At 48.6% G+C, this 19,622-nt stretch overlaps 1 protein-coding gene across 3 annotated transcripts; it reads left to right on the top strand.

Annotated features, from left to right (window-relative positions):
• The first annotated feature begins 1,549 nt into the window (after positions 1 to 1,549).
• On the top strand, positions 1,550 to 13,602 carry ENO1 (enolase 1). Of its 3 annotated transcripts, none has more exons than XM_084300097.1 (12): positions 1,550 to 1,583; positions 4,498 to 4,591; positions 5,348 to 5,443; positions 7,858 to 7,916; positions 8,820 to 8,889; positions 9,104 to 9,237; positions 9,393 to 9,615; positions 11,110 to 11,307; positions 11,444 to 11,645; positions 12,040 to 12,148; positions 12,591 to 12,649; positions 13,143 to 13,602. In XM_084300097.1, the coding sequence occupies exons 2-12, from the start codon at positions 4,507 to 4,509 to the stop codon at positions 13,210 to 13,212; spliced, it is 1,305 nt and encodes a 434-aa protein (XP_084156223.1). In that variant the 5' UTR covers positions 1,550 to 1,583; positions 4,498 to 4,506; the 3' UTR covers positions 13,213 to 13,602. The 3 variants fall into 3 exon arrangements, with proteins under 3 accessions (XP_084156223.1, XP_084156225.1, XP_084156224.1); XM_084300099.1 differs by lacking the exon at positions 7,858 to 7,916 and adding an exon at positions 7,510 to 7,568; XM_084300098.1 differs by having other exon boundaries at positions 1,566 to 1,576.
• The last annotated feature ends 6,020 nt before the right edge of the window (positions 13,603 to 19,622 follow it).

The following is a 19,622-nucleotide window of genomic DNA, read 5'->3' as shown; positions in this document are numbered from 1 at the left end:
TTGTTGCTTGCACACCGCTGGGGTCAATTTGCCTGCTTCGCACTGGTTTTGCATTTGGAAGGAAAACAGAGCCTGGACATGGGATGAGTGGCAGAGCTGGGTCCTTTGGCAGAGCTTTGGGTGCACAGGAGTTGCTGGAGGCTTTGCTTTTCTGCGTGCTACAGGCTAATCACGACCTCTCCTGCTGTATGTCTTTACTCCCAGAGAGCCCCCGCCATGCTTCACTGTCAGGCTCAGCTATTGCCATGCTGAATTTCCCTTGCTTTTAGGATTAGCATTCCCTATGCTCCGGCTCCATTACAAGGCTCAGCATGATTTCTGAGGCACTTTTACAAAGCCACTCAGGAGCTTTTTTGCAAGGATTTCTCCCCTCCTGCAACCAGCACCAGGCAGGATAAGGCCTCAGGGTGGCCAGGAGCTGCTGCCACGACCCCCAACACAAAGGCAATAACACAAGTTTGGGGGCACCCCAAAGAATCATTAACCTATAGAGCAAGTTTCACACCTCACCGCAACGCAGCAACCTAAATAATTATCAGTGAATAACCTGATGCTTTTGTCTTTGCAGATCATCTGTGAAGGGATTGGAGCTTTTCAGGAGCTTGCATCGCAGCATCCATTTGGGAAAATAACGTTGTGGCCAGCTGCTGAGCTCTGATTTTTTCATTTATTTATATTTTAGATGCGACGTGGTCTCCAAGCACATGCCCTGGGGCATCAGTTCCCTTGTGCAGAGCTGGGATGAAAAGCTTTTGTTCGGAGCTGGTGCCTGAGGAGTGGTACCAGCGGCATCAGTGCTGCTGCTGCCGCTTCCCCCCGGAAATCTGATGGGCGTTCACTTCAAAACCCAATAAAATTTTATTGTACGTGTGACTGAGTGTACCCTAATAAAAATTCCCTTCTGACCAGCCCTCCCCGTGTCCACCACGTGCTGCTTCTTGCTGCTTTTTTTTCAACTTTTTTTTTTTTTTCAGTGTGCTGCTTTTGCTTTTTTTTTTTTTTTTGCATTTTTTTCTTTTTGCTGCTTTTGTTTATTTTATTTTATTTTATTTTACATTTTGCTGGTTTTGCTTTTTTTGCTGCTTTTTTTGCTGCTTTTACTGCTTTTTGCTGCAAAGCTGCAAAGAGAGGGAAGGAATCCCTTTCCTTGCACGCCCAAGCAAGCAGAAAAGCCCCGTGGCTGACCTGCAAGGCTCTGCTATGGGAGGGCACCAAAACCCCAGGGACTTACCCCCAAACCCCTGGGGCTCGCCCCGTTCCCCCCCGTAGCCTCGCGTGGTTTACTCCGCTTCCCCCCCTTTACCCTCCAGTGGTTCGCTCCGTGCGGCCCCGCCCCCCTCACCGCGGGATTTTCCATCCGTCCGCGGCACGTAGCGCACGCGCCCCGCGCCGCCGCTGGCGCGAGGCGGTGCCAGCCAATGAGCGAGCGGTGCGGCTGCGCGGCGGCCAATAGGGAACGGGTGGGAGGCAAAAATGGCCAATAGGAGACGAGGGGAGGGAGGAGCGGTGGCACGGAGGGTATATAAGCGGGCGGCGGAGCAACGGTCCCTTCCCAGTCAGCGGCGGAACGGAACGGGTGCGGGGTGAGCGCGGCGGCGGCGGCGCCTCACGGGACCCCTGCCCCCTTCAGGGGGTCCTCGGCTCCGCGGGGGCTCGGGTAGCGGGGCGGGGGCCTTGGGCAGGGTTTAACGTGGTTGTTTGTGTCGTTACGCAGCCGCTGGGCCGGGTTTGGGCGGCAGCGGGCGGTGTCCGTCAGCTTTGAGGGGTAAATGTTGGTGTTAGGCCCTCGTAGGCCCTCAGTGCTGGTTGCTGGGTGCCCCCGTGGGGTTAAATTGTGGTTATATTGAGGGAGAGTGGGCGGGGGACAGCACCCCGCGGCTCAGTGCGCATCTCCGGGAGTAAAGTGGGAGAAAAATCGTTTTTTTTAAGGCGGCTGGCCTCGTGTGGGGCCGCAGGGGAGGCTGTGGGTGCCCCGCTGTGCCGTTACACGCTGCTGAGTCACCGGGAGCCTGGCAGGAAGCGGCGGAGTTGGTCATCCAAGCCCCGGGCGGAGGCGAGGCGGTGCGAGGCCTCCTCCATCTTGCTGGAGAAGGAGAGGGGAAAGTGGCGCAGCGCGCCCCGGGCTTGTTTCACACACCTTGCTGCCCTTGCTTCGTGCTGTGTGAGTTAACCACCACGTGGAGCACCGAGGGGGAGAGCAGGAGGTGCCTCTGGTGGTCCCCACGTGCCTGGTTTTAAGGCGTGCTTCTCCACTGTGTTAGGAGCCGATGCAGTGAAGTCAAGGTCTAAGGTTATTTTTTTCAGAGCGGGGATGGTATGAGAATTGCAGTCCTACAGCATCTATGGAAACTGTGTGGCAGTTGGGTAATAAGACCTTTCAACCAACCAGGGTAGTTCTTTCTGGCCAAACTACTGCTGGTTTTTATTCTCCATTCCAACCCTCTTAACGAAGAGTAATGAGGCTGCAAAATACCTCCTTTGAGCTGAGCTTTTGCATTGCTAGTGCTGCATTTCCTGTGTGGAGCACAGCATCAGGTAGGAGTGGATTTCTTGGACCTGAGTTGATGGTGAAGGCAGTTCTCAGATTTGGGAGTGGTGCCTTGGGCTGTAGCAATAGCTAACAACGTGGGTGCCCTTGGGAAGGGCACGGAGCTGGTGTATGTGGCTCCTCACCCGAAAGGAGACACTGACCTTGCCAGCAGACTGTAGCACAAAACAAGGTTTGAGGCAGGACGTGCATAAAATACCCCTCTGGTATTTGCTTGTGTTTGGCTTGCTCCATCACAAAGTACAAAGGTCTGGGGCAGGCAGTGCTACTGATGAGCTCTTTTCAAGCTTGTGTGCAGTTAGCATTTCCACAGCCAGACCTGTGCAGGGGCAGCTCTTGCTTCAGAGCTGAGCTCTCTGCAGAGAGGGAGGCAGAACACTCCTCGCTCAGCCTGTGAGGAGCTAAACACCCTCAGGTTTAGGAATAACACAGTGGGAAAACTGTTCCTTGAACACAGAAGGGAGGGGGCTTGCAAAATGAGCCAGATTAAGTGTGAGGAATTTCTGGAACAGCGTAGTGCAGTGAAATGCCTCCTCCTAAAGAAAAGGGAGGGACTGCTGGGGAGGTTGTTTGTCAAGGACACTTGGATAGTGTGAGACCGGGGCTATGGATGGAAGCTCCAGCAGTGTGTGCTGCTGGAGTGACACCTGTGTAAAGGCGAGGAAACATTACTGCATTGCACTAAGCCTTCCTAGTGAGCTGCCTCTGCTCTCAGAGTAGTGCAGCTCGTGTTTTATGGCAAATCTGTGGCTCTGAAAAGGAAAGTAAGGTGTAAGTGCTAGCCTAAAAAGCTGTGAAAGCCCTCTTCAGATAAATGCAGGCTGCTCATATTGGGCATTGCTTGGAGCAAGTGCAGAGATGTCTGTGTGGATGGGACTGATAACAGAGGAGTTGCAGGGATTTATTGCAGGCTTGCGTGTTCCCTGATTAAAGCAGGAGCAGCACGGAGGCCAGATTGAATTAGCTTGCTCTGCTTCTTGTGACAGTCATATCATCTGTCAGTGTGTGGGTCTTACAGTAAAGCAGACGATACCTAAAATACCTGAGCTGCCTTGCGTGATCTGCTGCTGAGAGGCAGGGCAGCTGGAAGGGACACCGAACCCAAAGGGGTGAACAAATGGCTGCCCATGCCTTTAACGCAGGGAGAGGACTTTGCTGCGCAGCAGGAATGAGGGTAGGAAGCTCTCTGCAAGCAGCAGGGTTTCTGAGAGGCTCTCATCGGAACTTCTCGGTAATGAGTGATTCGTGACTGTTCCCGTATGCAGGGTTTCCACCCACACGGGCTTGCCAGAAGCCAGCTTCCAGATGGTTCTTCTGAGGCTGAGCTCGCTTCTCTGCAGATGAACTAGTTTGGTGCTAGCCCGTGGCTCACAGGCATTTGCCTTGACTTGACTTTTAAAATATAGCTGAGCTTACATAAGGCATTCCTTACTGTGCTTTTATTAAGTAAAATGTATATAGGTGGGGGGGGAGGGAGGGCAGTATTCATAGGACTGTAGTGATTTTTTTCTTCTCTTTAAGAGGAAAGGCTATTCCTGTAGATGTTCTTCTCAAGAAAGGGCATAACTTACAGCCGGGGCTCTAACGAAGCAGTCTGTTGCTATTTCAAGATAGGTTACATTCGGCTCCGAACAGCTGCTGTGCATACTAAGAGCTGTTGCCCTAGAGTCTTTTATCGAAAAGAATTCTAACTAGCTGCAGAAATTTCCTGTATTGGGATTACTTGGCTGCTTTTATATGGTAAGCAGTGACATTCCTTTAAGACCCTGGAAACAAGGCTTCTGCTTTTTGATGGCTCTTCCTGCCCAGGTTGAAATTCCTGTCCTCCTAATGTGAGACTAATCAAGTATTAAAAGTTTTCGTATTTGAAATGATGTGAAGTTTCTGAGCTGTTCTCATGACTGCAGATGATGCTGCACAATATAAACTAATATTGCACTCTTTTTCAGGTGTTCAAGATGTCCATTCTCAAGATCCATGCCCGTGAAATCTTTGATTCCCGTGGGAATCCCACTGTTGAGGTAGACCTCTACACCAACAAGGGTGAGTCCTTAGCTCTAAATTATTTTGGTTTCTGTTTCAGATAGAACTGGAGAGGCAGTTTTACAATGGAATGATTTTTAAGAGTGCTGCTTTTTGCAGTCTGAACTGTAGAAGTATTAATCCAAACAGTGCAACCTGCCTTCTTCCCCTTGTACTGACCTCAAACTGGGATAGCACTGGCAAACTCAGGGTTAACAAGGCCTTGGTTCCTGTTCTTAAGCAGCTGCTAATGGACTTATTTTTTCTGTGATGAAGAAACGCTGTATGACTGCACTTAAGGAAGTTTAATTTCTCAAGCGGTTGCTTTGTGTAATGAAACAGTCTTCTGCCGCAGAGCTGAATCCTGGGTAAGGGTTTCTTCTCTGCATAGGTAATCAGGCATGACTGAACAACTTGTCTAATTGGGTTTTCCCATATAACATCTTATATTTCTAATTATTGTAGGACTTTCCTTTGGTTTTTGTTAGTTGTTCATCCCATATCTGATGGGATCTGACAAAGGCATTGTACAAACACATACCAGTGTGGTTTGGTGGAATGAGCATACACAATAGCTGTAATACACTAACTAAATAGCTGATCTTTCTGCCTCAAAAGATTAATGCAGTCACTTAATGAGATTGCCCCCACTAAGCTCTTTGCTGTGTGGGATAAGGGAAAGGCTGGAGATTCAAGTTGGCATCTTGAACTGCAGGCAGTGTACCAATTTGTTCTTCAAGTTCAGCACCCTTGACTCTTTTTTTCCTGTTTAAACAGGTCTGTTCAGAGCTGCTGTTCCCAGCGGTGCCTCAACTGGAATTTATGAAGCTCTGGAACTTCGTGACAATGACAAGACACGCTACATGGGGAAAGGTAAGCCTGAAATTTGGTGCCTGGCTTCTTACAGTGGCTGTGTTGCTGCAGATGGCTATGCTAGTTAGATTGTATTAGAGGAGATGTACAGACTACAGTAGGCAATAAAGAAGTCCATAAGGTATGGCAATTAAACAGAAGGGATGAAGGTGAACAGTGAACTGGTAGTGCCCTACCCACGTGTAAGCTGTGTGGTGGTGGTAGAAGAGGTGCAGAACGCTGCTGGATTTTCCAGGGGACACTGAGGAGAGGAACTGCCTCCAGCATTGCGTTGTACATGTCCTAAGAGCATCTGAACTACCTGTTCCAGAAGGCTTGGTGATGCTGCAGCTAGTCACAAGATCTCTGTAGCCCAGATTTGTCCAAGAACTGTTAAGTGCATCTGCTGTGGCACTGTACCTCCTCAGGTCACAGCATGTTAAGTCCTGAGCTTGTGAGGTTTATGCCAGCTGCTGACCACTGGTAACATGCAGCTACACTAGTAGCAGTCACTGAAATGTTTTCATTTCAGGCTGCGTTGTAGCCAAAGGCACTTGATCTTTGTCTTTCATTGCAGATAGTCCTAATACGTACGTTTGTGTTAGTGGCATACTGTCTTAATTGTCTGTGGACTGATTCTAAGTCCTGAAAGGCAACTTGGCAGTAGTCCTGAAGACTGGCTTGGAAACAAGCATGGAAGAAAATGAATAGCCACATATAAGATGCCATTAACTAATAAATGCCCTAGTAGCAATTCTTAAAAGTATTCTGGGAGCTTGGACAGTAGGTCCAAGAGCTTTTTAACTGGCTGCTGCAAAACCACTGGTGGTGCTTTCCAAGTATGTGCAATCAATTCACCTTTCAGCTGAGAGAAGCAATTTTGTCAGTACTCCAAACTTCTGTCAGACAGATGAAAAGAAGCTGAAATATTTTGTGTCTATTGAGAAAGTGGTCAGAGTGGATAGCTGCTGAACTGAACTTGCAGAGCCATGTCTGGGAAAATTCATGGTGGTTACTACTTCAATACAAAATAAACCTCAGATTACTCAATATCTCAAAGAACAGAAGATCTTAGGCTATCCACTTAGGGCACTTTCTCTTGAGAAGAGTAAAAGTGTACTTACCTCTGTGTGCTAAACATGTTTGTGCTTAGACCTGCAAAGTCTGATCCTGTAGACAGTTAACCAGACAGTAGCCTAAGCTTCTGCAACAGGCTGTTACAGCTGAAGGTTTTTATCACCCAGCAAATAACATGAGTCACAAAAAAAAATCACCAAATGGGGTGAGTTGCAGATAGCTGGAAGGTCTTCAGTAATTTAAATCTGCTGACTTAGACTATTTGAAAGGCAATTAATGTGGTTCAGGGTGCACTTAATTAGCATTCAGCAGGTTCTGAAGCCTAGGTCTTGGGAGATGTTTAAAAGCTCTGCAGGGATGACAGCATTCCTGAGGCTAATGGTGTAGCTGGCTAATGATGGCCTCTGATGATGGGGAAGAAGCAAATTCTTAGTGCAGCTCCTGGTTAACCCAGTGGTGGGCCGCACATTAAAAAGAAGGGTGGTGTGTTCACATGCTTTTCCCTATGAGAGGCACCATTCAGCTTGAATGCATGCATCCAGGTACAGGGGCAGTGTGTAGGTTTTTTGCACTATACTGAGTGTAAAACATACCCTAAGGTGATGCTTTAATAGTGTTACAGAGTGACAGCATAGTGAAATGCCAGAGCTGCTGCATGCTTAACTAGCAGGGAAACCTTTTTATTTCCCCCTACTCATCCATTCTATGAGCAGATAGGAGTAGAATATCCTAAAACCTTTATTTATTCAGCCACTAAAGGTTTGGGTCCACAATTCTGCAGCATGAAATCAGGGTGGAAAGAACAAACACAGCCTGGCTGGCTGCTGCACAATTTTCTCTACCCTTTGAACCCTTTCATTTCTGGTCTACAGCTCACTATCAGACACTTGCTAACCCACAGGTCTGTTGCCCTACTTGTGTCCTTCTCTTTTCCTTGCATGACTGATTTTGTCGTTGGCTGTGAGCCTTCATCTCTTCCTTGATTCTCTTGTCCGTTTCGCTTCTGTCAGGTGTATCCAGAGCTGTTAAATATGTTAACGAGTTCCTGGCGACAGCACTGTGTACACAGGTAATGGATGTGCTTTCAGTGCAACCTTGTCACTTGGACAAGGTTCTCCAGTGCATGGTCTTGCAAACTAACATTGCAGCAGGCATTTCTAGATGATATTATTTCATGCAACTTCCATTCAGTTGGGACAGCGTCTGTAAGTGTTCAGATCTAGCAGTCAGCCCAGGTTGGATTGGGGTTTGAATAGCATGAGGTGGTACTTTTTAGATTTTGTTGTTACTGAGCTCATCTACTAATGCCTGCGTAACAAGTGTGGTTGACCAGTGTCCGATTTGCTTGTTCCTTCCAGGTGTCTCAAAAGCTGTTGAGCACGTCAATAAAACAATTGCACCCGCACTGATTAGCAAGGTAGGAGTGATCTGTCTTCTGCTAACATCAGCTAATGCCAGTCCAGTGCATCCTAGCTGATGGGTGTCTCTAGAGACAGTTACAAGAACTGTGTTACGTGTGGGGGATGCTAGCCTGTGTATTGGAGTGCATGAGAACAAACTGACTTACAGTAATTGCTTCCCTTAATGACTGTGTATCTAACACTTAATCAAAACAGTCCCCAGCAGCCTAGTGTTGCTGTGTGCAACAACACTTAAACACCTGGGAACATCAGTGGAGTGCAGCTAAGATGCAAGCTGCCTTACCCTTAAAAGGATAGCTGAATAGTGGGGGGGGCTGTTTTTTTCCAGGCTGATGAATCTGGGGGGAATTTAGGGGAATATTAGGTAAGTTGGTTTGATTGAGATTCCTATGCCCTTTGTGGGCACTGAGCACTAGAAAGGATGGGGCAAGACAGTGATGTACCTAAAGTACCTAAAGTGATGGCACATTCTTAGCTGTGATTGCAAACATTGTGTGCTGAGTTATAAATGGTTTTGTGATCTGAGCATGCTGGTTCACTTTAAGCTTGAAGTGAAGGAGCAGAGGGCGTAAATTGGAGCTTTCTTCAATGTCAGGCTGAGAGCAGCGTAACCCTCCCCCTAGTCATGGAGGTAAAGGACATGGCAGCCTTACAGCTCTGTCCGAATGTCTTCTGTCTGAAGAACAAAACAAGCTTTGGGTGTGCCCAACTTATGTCAGCCTTGGGGAAGGGACCAGGAAATGCTGCTGTTTGATAATGGCCTGAAGTAGTCAGCTCTGCTGCTGGGTAGTTGCACTGAAACAAATTCCTGGTGCCCACCAGTGAAATAAAGATGCAGTGGGTAGGTGAGAGTTGTTAGAGCCATGTGGGGCATCAATGTTTTGTTTCTCTCTTTGCAGAATGTCAATGTAGTGGAGCAAGAGAAGATTGACAAACTGATGCTGGACATGGATGGATCAGAGAACAAATGTAAGTGGGCTCTGTGTTGTGGTAAGCATGAAGAGATAGAGGTTGTTTTTGCAGAAGTCTTGTTTACCTTATCAGAAACACTGTGTACTGCAAACAGTGTGCAGTGCACGGCTTAGGCTGTGCACTTACATAACTGAGACCATAATAGTGCTGGTACTGCTGAATCTCTTCAGGAAAATTCAGCATTTCTGTAAACAACTTCTTCCTATTTCAGCTAAATTTGGTGCCAATGCCATCTTGGGTGTATCTCTGGCTGTATGCAAAGCTGGTGCTGCTGAGAAGGGTGTCCCCTTGTACCGTCACATTGCTGACCTTGCTGGAAACCCAGAAGTCATCCTGCCTGTTCCCGTAAGTCTCCTGATACGGCTAGCTAAAGGCTTGATCTGACCAGGTGCTTCCCAATGTCTCCTGGTTTTGGATCAAGCTGTCTTGATAGTGGAATGTCTCTTGCTGTTGTCCACCTACGATGAAACACTCAAACTTTTCTTTCTGGTTACTCCAAGGCTTTCAACGTGATCAACGGTGGCTCCCATGCTGGCAATAAGCTGGCTATGCAGGAGTTCATGATCCTCCCCGTGGGTGCTGACAGTTTCAAGGAGGCGATGCGCATTGGTGCAGAGGTCTATCACAATCTAAAGAATGTCATCAAGGAGAAGTATGGGAAGGATGCAACCAATGTGGGTGATGAGGGTGGCTTTGCCCCCAACATCCTTGAGAACAAAGAAGGTAAAATAAGCTTAGTGGGATGGGAGGTATATCTGATCATCTGTTCATTTCCTCTGCTTCTGTCCTGGCAAGCTTTCTAAGATCCTATTGTGATGTGGTGCAGTGTAGGACCACAGAGCTACTCTCCTGGAAATGACTTCATGCAGCTTGACAGGATAGCTTTCACTTCAGTGCCTCATCAGTACTTTGCTTCTGTACTGCTCTGAGGGAATTTTACCACCTTCCAGCTAAAGGGGTGGTCTGGACACGTCTGTATGCATCATGGGCTTCCTAGAAGTCAGCGGTCAAAGTTCAGTGGACTTATTTTTCTGCTGACAAAGGAGAAAAACAGTTTGACCTGTGCCTGCTGATGTGTGGTAGTACATGTGGGCCAACTTGGGACATGGAGGCATTTTCTGTCTCCACATCCCAACAGTTCTGTTGAGAAGTCTGCAGGGGGAGAGTGGCACAGTCTGTCTTGTGGAAAGTAAAATGCAATACAAAAATGATCTGTACCCAGAAGGGCTGTTTTCTGGCCTTCTTGTGCAGAAATGGAGCTGTAATAAGTCAACACAGTGCTAAACTCAAGTTGCTTGCATCCTTAAAAGCAGCTAGTTACAGTATTGTTGAAGTTGGCCTATGAACTGTAGTTGCCTTTTCTGATACTGAGGCCAATATCATTTTCTGATAATGAGCCAGCAGTGGAAATACACATGTTCCCTGCATCCCACGGTTAAATGCAGATTTTGGTAGGTCTGTACCCCAGACATCAACGAAGATGACCTTGGATGACTATTGCAGTCCCAGGAATCTGTGTTGCTGGTAGCAGCTGCTCTTGCAGTTTGTACAGCATGAGCATCTTTAAAAAAAACACTTGATGTAAGCTTCCTACTGTAAATAGCCTGGCTGACCTGGCTGGTTGGCTTGCAGTCAAGGATGCTCGAGGGAGTCTTCCTGGCTGTGAGCATACTGAGTTGCCTTGCTCAGACTCTGCCAAACAGGGTGGTGTAGTGGGTAATATCCCAAGACTCCTGAGTAGTTAAATTCACTCTTTAAATAAATGTGCAAGAGAAAACAGGTGGATACAAAGAGAGGGTGTCCTGTGCATTAGCAGGTTGTATCTCATTGCATGTCAGCATTTGGGTGCTCACTTCTGTCATGGCCAGCACCTGATCTGGAGCTGAAAGGGATTCAGGTGTGGTCACTTTCCTGCCCATGTTCATAAAGCATCAAGAAGTTGTAGTATCACCTTGTCTTAAGCTTGCTGGCAGACTGTAGTCATGTCTGAAGAGATGAGAAATGCCATAGTGTCTCAGGGGATTACAATCTAAAAGCAGTATTGAAGTAGTGGCCTGTTCCAATTAGCGCGGAAGCTGGAGAGTTAATGTTTTGTGTGGCCTTAGGGCTTTCTATAAAGGGTAACGGAGATTCCTGGCCAAGTGAATATACTGTTGTTGGCAAGGGAATAGCTTTGTGTTGAGGTGTTCAGAACTCACTAGTGCCTAACTGTTCCAGCCCTGGAGCTGCTGAAGACTGCCATCGGTAAGGCTGGCTACTCTGACAAGGTTGTCATTGGCATGGATGTGGCTGCCTCAGAGTTCTACCGCGATGGAAAGTATGACCTGGACTTCAAATCCCCCGATGATCCCAGCAGATACATTTCTCCTGACCAGCTGGCTGACCTGTACAAGGGCTTTGTGAAGAACTACCCAGGTAAGTCATGCAGCCTCCCTTGTCTGCAGAACTCACGCAGAACAAACTTGCTCGTTTGAAAGCAGGGTTAGAAATGTGCTGCAGGCCTGACCTTCCATGGTGATATTTTGTTAAATCTCCTTGTGTCTTCCTCCAGTGGTGTCCATCGAGGACCCATTTGACCAGGATGACTGGGCTGCCTGGAAGAAGTTTACTGGCAGCGTTGGCATCCAAGTGGTTGGTGATGATCTGACTGTGACCAACCCGAAGCGTATTGCCAAGGCTGTGGAGGAGAAATCCTGCAACTGCCTCCTCCTCAAGGTCAACCAGATTGGATCTGTGACAGAGTCCCTACAAGCGTAAGTTGTTCTCCCTTCTTAGCCATGTCATGGCAGGAGATCCTCTAGTGCACAAGAGGGGGACTGTATAATTGAGGGGGATGAACACAGAGAACAGTGCAGTAGAAATCTGTTGGTTGGACATTTGTGAGGGGGCTGGAAGCTAACTCATAGAGGTTATTGGCAAGCAAACCTGTACCTACATGGCCTTAAAGTTATATAGGTGCATCGAACACTGCCTAAGCATGCGTAAAAGCAGCTTTTTATCACTGTTTTCACGTGATCCTAGCGCTGACATACCAAAGGGCAGTTCTGTCTAGCCAGAGCAGAGAATACCTGGCACTTGGCAGCATCGTTAGAGCGAAGGTCGCTATGCAAATAGGGCGGTGTGACGCTTTGCCTGTCTCTCTTCCAGCTGCAAGCTTGCCCAGTCCAACGGCTGGGGCGTGATGGTGAGTCACCGCTCCGGAGAAACAGAAGATACCTTCATTGCTGACCTCGTGGTCGGGCTCTGCACTGGTCAGGTTGGTATCTGTACCTGCTGTAGTTTGCTTCCTTGTTTGATTAGACAATATGGTGATGAAGCCATGGTGCATAGCAGGTGGGGTCTGCTGTGACTTAAGGCGTGAAGACTTCCTGCTCCTATGTACAGGAAGCTGATTGCTGATCTGCCTAATGGGAGAGTGACATGGGAGCACGTTATCTTGTGTAAACTCACCTTTAGCCAACAATTAAAAATCTGAAAGAGACCTGGGTGTGTCAGGATTTGATACGGAAGCTGTTCCTATGTGAACATTCCTTATTGCTCCTGAGCACTATCATGTTTGAGTGTATGGGTATTGAAAGCCTCATGCTGAAATGAAGCTTGTAATTGTGCTTATTACTCTGAATAAAATAGTTTTATAATTGCATTTGTGGCCTTACTTTTGCTCTAGTTCCTGACCAACATTCTGATTTCCCTTCCAGATCAAAACTGGTGCCCCCTGCCGATCTGAGCGCCTAGCCAAGTACAACCAGCTGCTGAGGTAAGATTCAGAATGGGAAAAGGGATAATGGCTAAGCCTGATAAAAAATGGATGCTCCACTGATGCATTCTGAGCACAGCTTGCTCTTCTGCATCTCCAGAACTGTGTAGCTTAAAGACAAACTGATGCTTTTGGGCTGGTGCCCTGCTTGCAGAGCTGGCAGTGTGATGTATGATGAGTTGAATGGGTTGTGGTCATAATGGAGACAGAAAAGGGGAGCCTCACACAGTGTTTAGTGACGTTATCTCTGTGAAGTTGTACTTCTGACTGCATGATGCAGTTGCCTTGGGCAAGCATTTCCAATGTTTGAGCAATTAGGTAAGATGAGGGTTACTGACCAGGGCAGCTAAAGGTGTGATTGCTCAAGCTGCTTGGGGGAGCTGACTGGTGACCCCGCTGGTACCCTCAGTGCCTCTTAGATCAGGTGGCTTAGTGTAAGGTCAATGGCTGTGCTAATGCAGTTCTGCTAACTATTTTCTTTCCTTGTCTTCAGGATTGAAGAGGAGCTTGGCAGCAAGGCCCGCTTTGCTGGAAGAAACTTCAGGAACCCCCGTATCAACTAAGCTGCGTGGATCAGACACCCCCGTTCTGGTTTATAGCACTAGTCACCTACTTAGATCACAATTACCTGTATTAGAAAGACGAGGGCAGCTGAAGGAAAAAGACCAGTTTGCAGGTCCTCTCCCTCCCTAGATGACTCCTTCACCTAGTGTTTCCACCAGCTCTGATCTGTTACTTGTAACGATCTGCTTTTGTAGAACAATCCCAGTGAGGTTTTGTGTTAAACATGCTCCGGAACCGTGACCCGTTGACACTGGGCATAAGCAATTCCCTTCTCTGCCTGTCTGGTCTTTGATGTTTGGAGCTGTTTGACTTGCAGGACAGCAAGAGGTACCTACAAACAGATAGTAGTGTTTTTACATGTGATAAATAAAAAGCATCAAACAACCCAACGAAGTGTGTCTTTGAGTGGTTTGGGGGAGGGTGAAGAAGAGGGATACCTGTCTGCATAAGTGTGTCCTGTTTGAAGCTGCAGAGCGGGAGTTGGACTACTTGTCACTGTGGTTTGGGGGTGGACTTAAATTGCTTTGTGACAAATACACGAATAATTAGCTGTAAGTATGTGCCTGCAATCAATAAGTGGCCTTCAAGAATGTTTTTTGTTGTGTGAAAGTGGGATGAGACACAGGTTTTGAACTATGACATCAACTATGATCCTTGAGGGAAAGAGAAAAGCTCAGGGCCTCCTGAATTTAGCAAAGGTAAGCTGCGTCTGGGCAAGTGCTGCAATTAACATTTATCATAGACTGCAGATGTCTGCTTCATCTCTTTATAGCTTTACTAAGGGGGCAAAAAATCAGTGATAGCCTTGGTGTATAGCAAGAAGCTGACAGGTAACCATCTCAAAAGTAATTTGCAGTCTCCATCTTGATCTGCTGCTGCTACAAGGTGTATTTCAACAGCATGGGAGCTGTGGGACAGTACTGTTCCCAAACCCTTGTGCCTGGAAGAGGAAACTCAGGGGGAAGCTCCTGAAATCTGTTGTCGAAGTGATTCTAGGAGGTTGTGATTGATTTCATAGAGGTTTCCATGTAACTGTGCAGGGAGCCCTGGTACGAGTGGGATGCCATATTGAATTAAAAACAAAACCTTAATTAAAAATTGCTGTATTTGTTTTATCATCACTAATAGCACTCTAATACAAGGTGTAATTGAAAGTTGCTCTGATAGCTGCGTTTAATTTTTGCCCTATTAGTAACCAGGTACTGTATTTCACAGAGGGGGAAGAAGAGACTTCAGGGGCTTTCCAGCTGTGTGAGAACAGATGGCCATAAACAAAAGGCATATGAGCAAATATTTGTTTTTGCAAAAGCCTTTATTCTGTTCAGGTTGCAGCTCTGCTAGGAAGGGAAGGCAGTAAGTGCAAAGAGGCTCATTCCTGGTCACTGCTGATGCTCTTGAAGGTGAGGAAAGAAGAATCCCTTGGGCTGGGGACCAGCAGGAGCATGTTCGGGGCTTCTGTTCCCAGCACTGTGGGGTCGCTGTCACAGCAGCATCATCTAAAGGGAAGCAGAAGTGTGACTTTTAAATGCTTGCCAAGCAGAGAAAAATGAATTATTGCACAACTGAGGGAGGGGTTGTTTAAGCCGATTCCTACTGCTTACTTTTTTTTTTCCCCCATAATGGCTGCTTTGTTAGAAAAAGATGAATTCCTGATTCACTTCAGTGGCTGTTCTGCTAGTCTTTCAATTCCAGGAGATTAAAACACCCATGGCTGGGAAGGGCTGGGAAGCTGTGGTGTGAGGAGCGCAGCAGTGCCCCACTGTGGCTATTGCTTGTGTTGCACTGGTTCCTTGCGTTGTAAATCGATTTTGTACCTGCTACAGTTTTAAATCAGTAAGCAGGAAATTAAAGCCAGTGATGCTGCAAGGTGCTTGCTGATCACATTAAAAATCTGATTTTTAAGAAAATCTTCAGTTTTAGATTTAAAAAAAAAAAAAAAAAAAAAAAACCACAAACTTCAGAAGTATTAGAAAAAAAATAAAGGTATTTAAAAATACAATGCTATAACAAAGCAGTGTGAGGGCCATGTCACATCCCTAAAGCATCCCTAAATAAATGTGTGCATCGGAGGCTGAGGTGGGATAGTGTCCTGGGAGGTGTTGGAGCTGCCTCATGCGAGCAGGAGCTGTGAAAAGCTTCAGCACACAGCTAACGGGGATGCCTGGCTTCTGTGGTCTCCATTGATCGATGTGTTTGAACTAGGAAGGCTCAGCTGCTCTTGGCATTTCTAAAATACCTCATCTCATAAAAAGAGTGGGGAAAAGTGCATCACCCAGCCTGCCAAACACCCCTCACAGGGCCAGGGGGTTTTTGGCATCTGTGCTCTAAGTGGAACTATGGAGGGAGGAAAATAACGGGTCGGGTGTGCTGCAGTGTGTTTCCTGATTCAAGCAGCCCCTGTTCAAAAGGCAAACACCAATCTCAGGGACAGTGGTCCACAGCCATCTTTATACAGGGGCATTCAGTGGAGTTATGTGGAATTCCCATGCCCCAGGCTGTTTTTATTTGGAGCCAGGGCCGTGTTTTGCAGCATCCAAAGGACCAGCACCCATCAGGATGAGGTGAATTCAGCCCCCAGCCGTGGCTTCGGCTCCCTGGCCCCGCAGCCAGCTCGGCAGATGGGGTCTGAAAGCAAATGCAGGCACAGCTGGCTGCTGGAACAAACCTCCCTGCAAAGACAATAAGTGGTGCAATGAAAACATCCCTGCTTTGTTGGGCAGCTGGCAACTGCTTCTCCTTAGGAGATTTATCTCCTCTGTCAAGCCCTTCTTAAGAAGAGCTTTGCTATAAATACCAAATTTACCAGCCCCAGCTCAGCCCCTGGTAAATGCTTCCTCTTGCACAAATTTGTCCTTTCATGAGGCATTGGCCTAAGCTGGTTGCACTCCGTGCAGATTTGAAACCTGGTGCACTTTTCACACATAGCTGATCTCTGAATTAGACCTGTTAAATGAATAAACCAGCTAATTACATACAAATCCTATCAAGGGATTTTTCTTCTTCTGTCAAAGAGGCAGGCCTGTAATGTATGCAAAATGGTTTGGAAAGCTTTTTTATCAGAACTGTGTCGGGAAGCAAGAGCCACGCTTGGTTTTTGCCTGGTGCTTCAGAAAGTGAAGGCTGAATTCTCAGCCTGCCTTCCCTGGGTGGGTCAGTCTGCGTTCACACCTGGGGATTTTCTTTCTGTAAGCAGCAGAAGGGCAGGAAGGAGCTGGAAAGCAGCTCACCGGCTGCTCTAAGGTGACAAAGCCCTGCCTGGCTGTGACACGGGGACATGCACCAGCAGGGGCTGGCTCCTGGGCTGGTGTCCTGGTGTGCAGTGACTAATCGGGGGAAAAAAGGGGGAATTCACCAAGCTGGAGTCCTCTGTTCAGGTGAATAGGTTGGTCCCAGCTCTGACAAAAAGCCTTCTGCTGGTTAACTGTGCTGTTAGCAAAGCCCAGGTAATAATAATTCATTATCATTCACACCTTGTTGTCGGTGCGTGATGGAGAGCTGCTGCGGGTACGGTTACAGGCACGGCGTGTCTTACAAAAATTGCACGTAAAATGGCAAGGGTAGAAGAAAATCACTCGGGTTGTGAAGCCAGGAGCTGTTCAGTCAGATGCTGTCGAGTTGTACGTGCCTGCCTGCGCCAGCGACACCATCCCACGGTGTCAGGGGCTGTGCTCGCCCCGTCCCATCAAACCAGAGCTTTGTAAAGCTTTCAAGTGGAATCACAGAGAGTATTTGGGCCAGATCAGCGAGGTGCTGCCAGCTGCAGACAATTCAGGCTCCACCTAATGAGGTTGCAGCATTGAAAGGAGTTCCTTGCAAAGGAAGAAAAGAGACTGGAATAGGTAAGTGCTGAAGCGCGGGGCCCTGGTTTGTAGATAAGAATGTAAAGTGCGTTAGAGGAACGGCAACGATCAGTGATTTGGTGTGTGTGTTTGGAGTGAGGGGAATAAGCGAACAGGGAACGCGATTTGATTGCAGAAAATCAAAACCTAAACCCGCGGTGCTGGAGAGGCGGAGAGCTGTGTCTGCTCCTTAATCAGGGCTCGAGTCCTGCTGCACAGCTCCTCACCTCTCCGCGCTGTCCCCACAGAGCTGCTGCTCGAAAGGCTCTGCTTTATACCGGAGTGCAAATGTAGCACAGCCAGTGTCTTTATTGCTGTAATAATTTGCAGGGCTGGCACTCTTTGGAGTAGAAGGAGGTGTCGGCTTAGCAAACATGGATTGGGAGGCTATTCTGAGAATAGCAGGCAGCCTTAAAAGCAGAGCTGAAGCGAGAAGCAGGCAGAGGAGATGACTGATGAGCGGAGAGGAGAGGCAGGTGGCACTTCGGGGAGCTATTCAGGTAACAGGATACATAATGGAGTGATGCAAAGGACTGGAGAGGGAGAGCTCTCCCATTACCCACTGGCTCTGTTTCCAGGTTCCTGGAGGTAGCTGCTTGGCCCTGTAGCCCAGCCTGCTCTCAGGGTTCATTTCCCACCAATATCTTGACTTCTGGCTCCTGTACTGGCCCTATCTCAAAGAGCTCGTTTGGGCAGGAGGGAATGGAGCCATCCTGCTCTAATTGATGAGAGGCCAAATGCGTTAAGGGTTGGCTTTCTCCCTCGACATTAGCCCCTCTAGAGAGCCAGCACAACACTCAGAAATAGAAGCTGTTAGAGCCAGGCATGATTTCTGCTCCTCTGGTTACTGATTTTCCAGTTTTGTGGTGTCAGAGCAGGGCCCTGCCTGCCAGCGGCAGCACCAGCATCAGGCCCAGCAGCGCTGTAACCTTCCTGCTCCTGCTCAGCATCAAAATTCATCCAGAAATCACAGCTCTGCTTCTGGTGCAGCTGCTGCTGGGTGCTGACTGCCTGATCCTCTGCCCGGTGGGGACAGCAGGGACCTGGCGTTACACACGTGCATGGCACATAAAATCACAGAATATGGAAGGGACCCACAAGGTTCATCGAGTCCAACTCCAAAGGACCAGCCAAAAAATCAGACCAAGTGTCTGAGAGCATTGTGCAAAGGCTTCTTGAACTCTGGGGGGCTCGGAGCTGTGCCCACTGCCCTGGGGAGCCTGTTCTGGTGCCCAACCACCCCCTGGATGAGGAACCTTTCCCTAACACCCAGCCTGACCCTCCCCTGTTGCAGCTTCAAGCATTTCCTCGGGGCCCAAGGACACGGTGCTGGCCGGGGTGATGCTGCAGATTGCTCAGTGCCCCTGCTTCACCCCAGTCACTTTTATTCCCCAATTTTTGTGTCATTCCAAAATGTCAGAGAGATTTTCCTCCCAGACAATTGATTTTTAAAAGAAACAAAACTGCAATTGAGCAGCGCATCGATCTCGCTCCCCGCAGGAGCTGCTTGGCTCAGTGCAGTGCTGAGACTCGCTGTGATTTTACCACCTCTAGCATGGGTGAATGTTTTTTTCTTTTTTTTTTTTTTTCCCCTCCTGCTTGCACCTGGCGAGCCCTCACACAATGCTGTCCCTGTCTCGTCCTGCACGTCCAGCTGCAGCCCCAGCATCCCGGGGGAGCCTGTGGCAAGCGCTGCCTGCTTTGTGCCCTCCGGCGTCCCTGTTAAAGGACCTCAGCCAGCCCTGCCACGTCTTTCTGGGCCACATGCAGGAGCTCGCAGCCACAGAAATGTGTCAGCAGCCACAGAGACGCATGTCAGCATCCTCGCCAGCTGATGGCTGCAGGAGAAGCCCTGCCACAGCATGAAGGAGCAGCAGGAGCAGGTGATGGGGGCACAGTGGCCACTTTTTCCCCCCCAGGAGGGTGTTCGGCTCACCCTGCACACCGCCAGGCTTCCCCAGGACGGGTGGTGGATGCGGGGAGAGGATCCCAGCGGGCAGCCGGCCAGCCCTGCCTGCCCTGCAGCAGCAGCTCGGGCTGCAGCCTCGTGCTCCCTTTCACAGCGGGGTTTGAAGAACTGTGCCAGGCACCGGCTCGGTCCCACTGCGCCCTCCGAAGCATTCGTCACTGCTCTCTTTGTGTCTCCGGGCAGAATGATTTCCTTGTGGACGCGAGCTGGGGGTGGCTGTGAGAACAGAACGCGAGGAGCCTTCCTGCCCTCTAATACACTGCACAGGTTCAGCTCTGTCTAGAAACGTGTTTAATCATCCGGGTTGGCATTTATAGGCTGAAGGTCTGCGGGAGAAAACGAGGCACAGCTCGTTACATCCCAGCCATCCAAAGAAGCTGAAGGAGTCCCGTGCTGGGGATGCAGCCTGCCCGCTGACAGCACCCAGGGGAGCACCGGGCTGGTGCCTTTCACAAGCAGATGAGGGCTCTGCGTGGTGTCTCTGCCCCACGAGGGCTGTGTCACCCCCATATCACCCTGTGTCACTCCGTGCTGCCCAGAGAGGGGTTTTTGGGGAGCAAGGGCTCCTTCCCTGCCCGCTGCTGCCCTCCAGGCAGCTCAG

Source organism: Netta rufina, assembly GCF_964035555.1.
Source record: "Netta rufina genome assembly, chromosome: 22".
Classification (NCBI taxonomy): Eukaryota; Metazoa; Chordata; class Aves; order Anseriformes; family Anatidae; genus Netta; species Netta rufina.
This window is presented reverse-complemented; position numbering and strand designations above follow the sequence as displayed.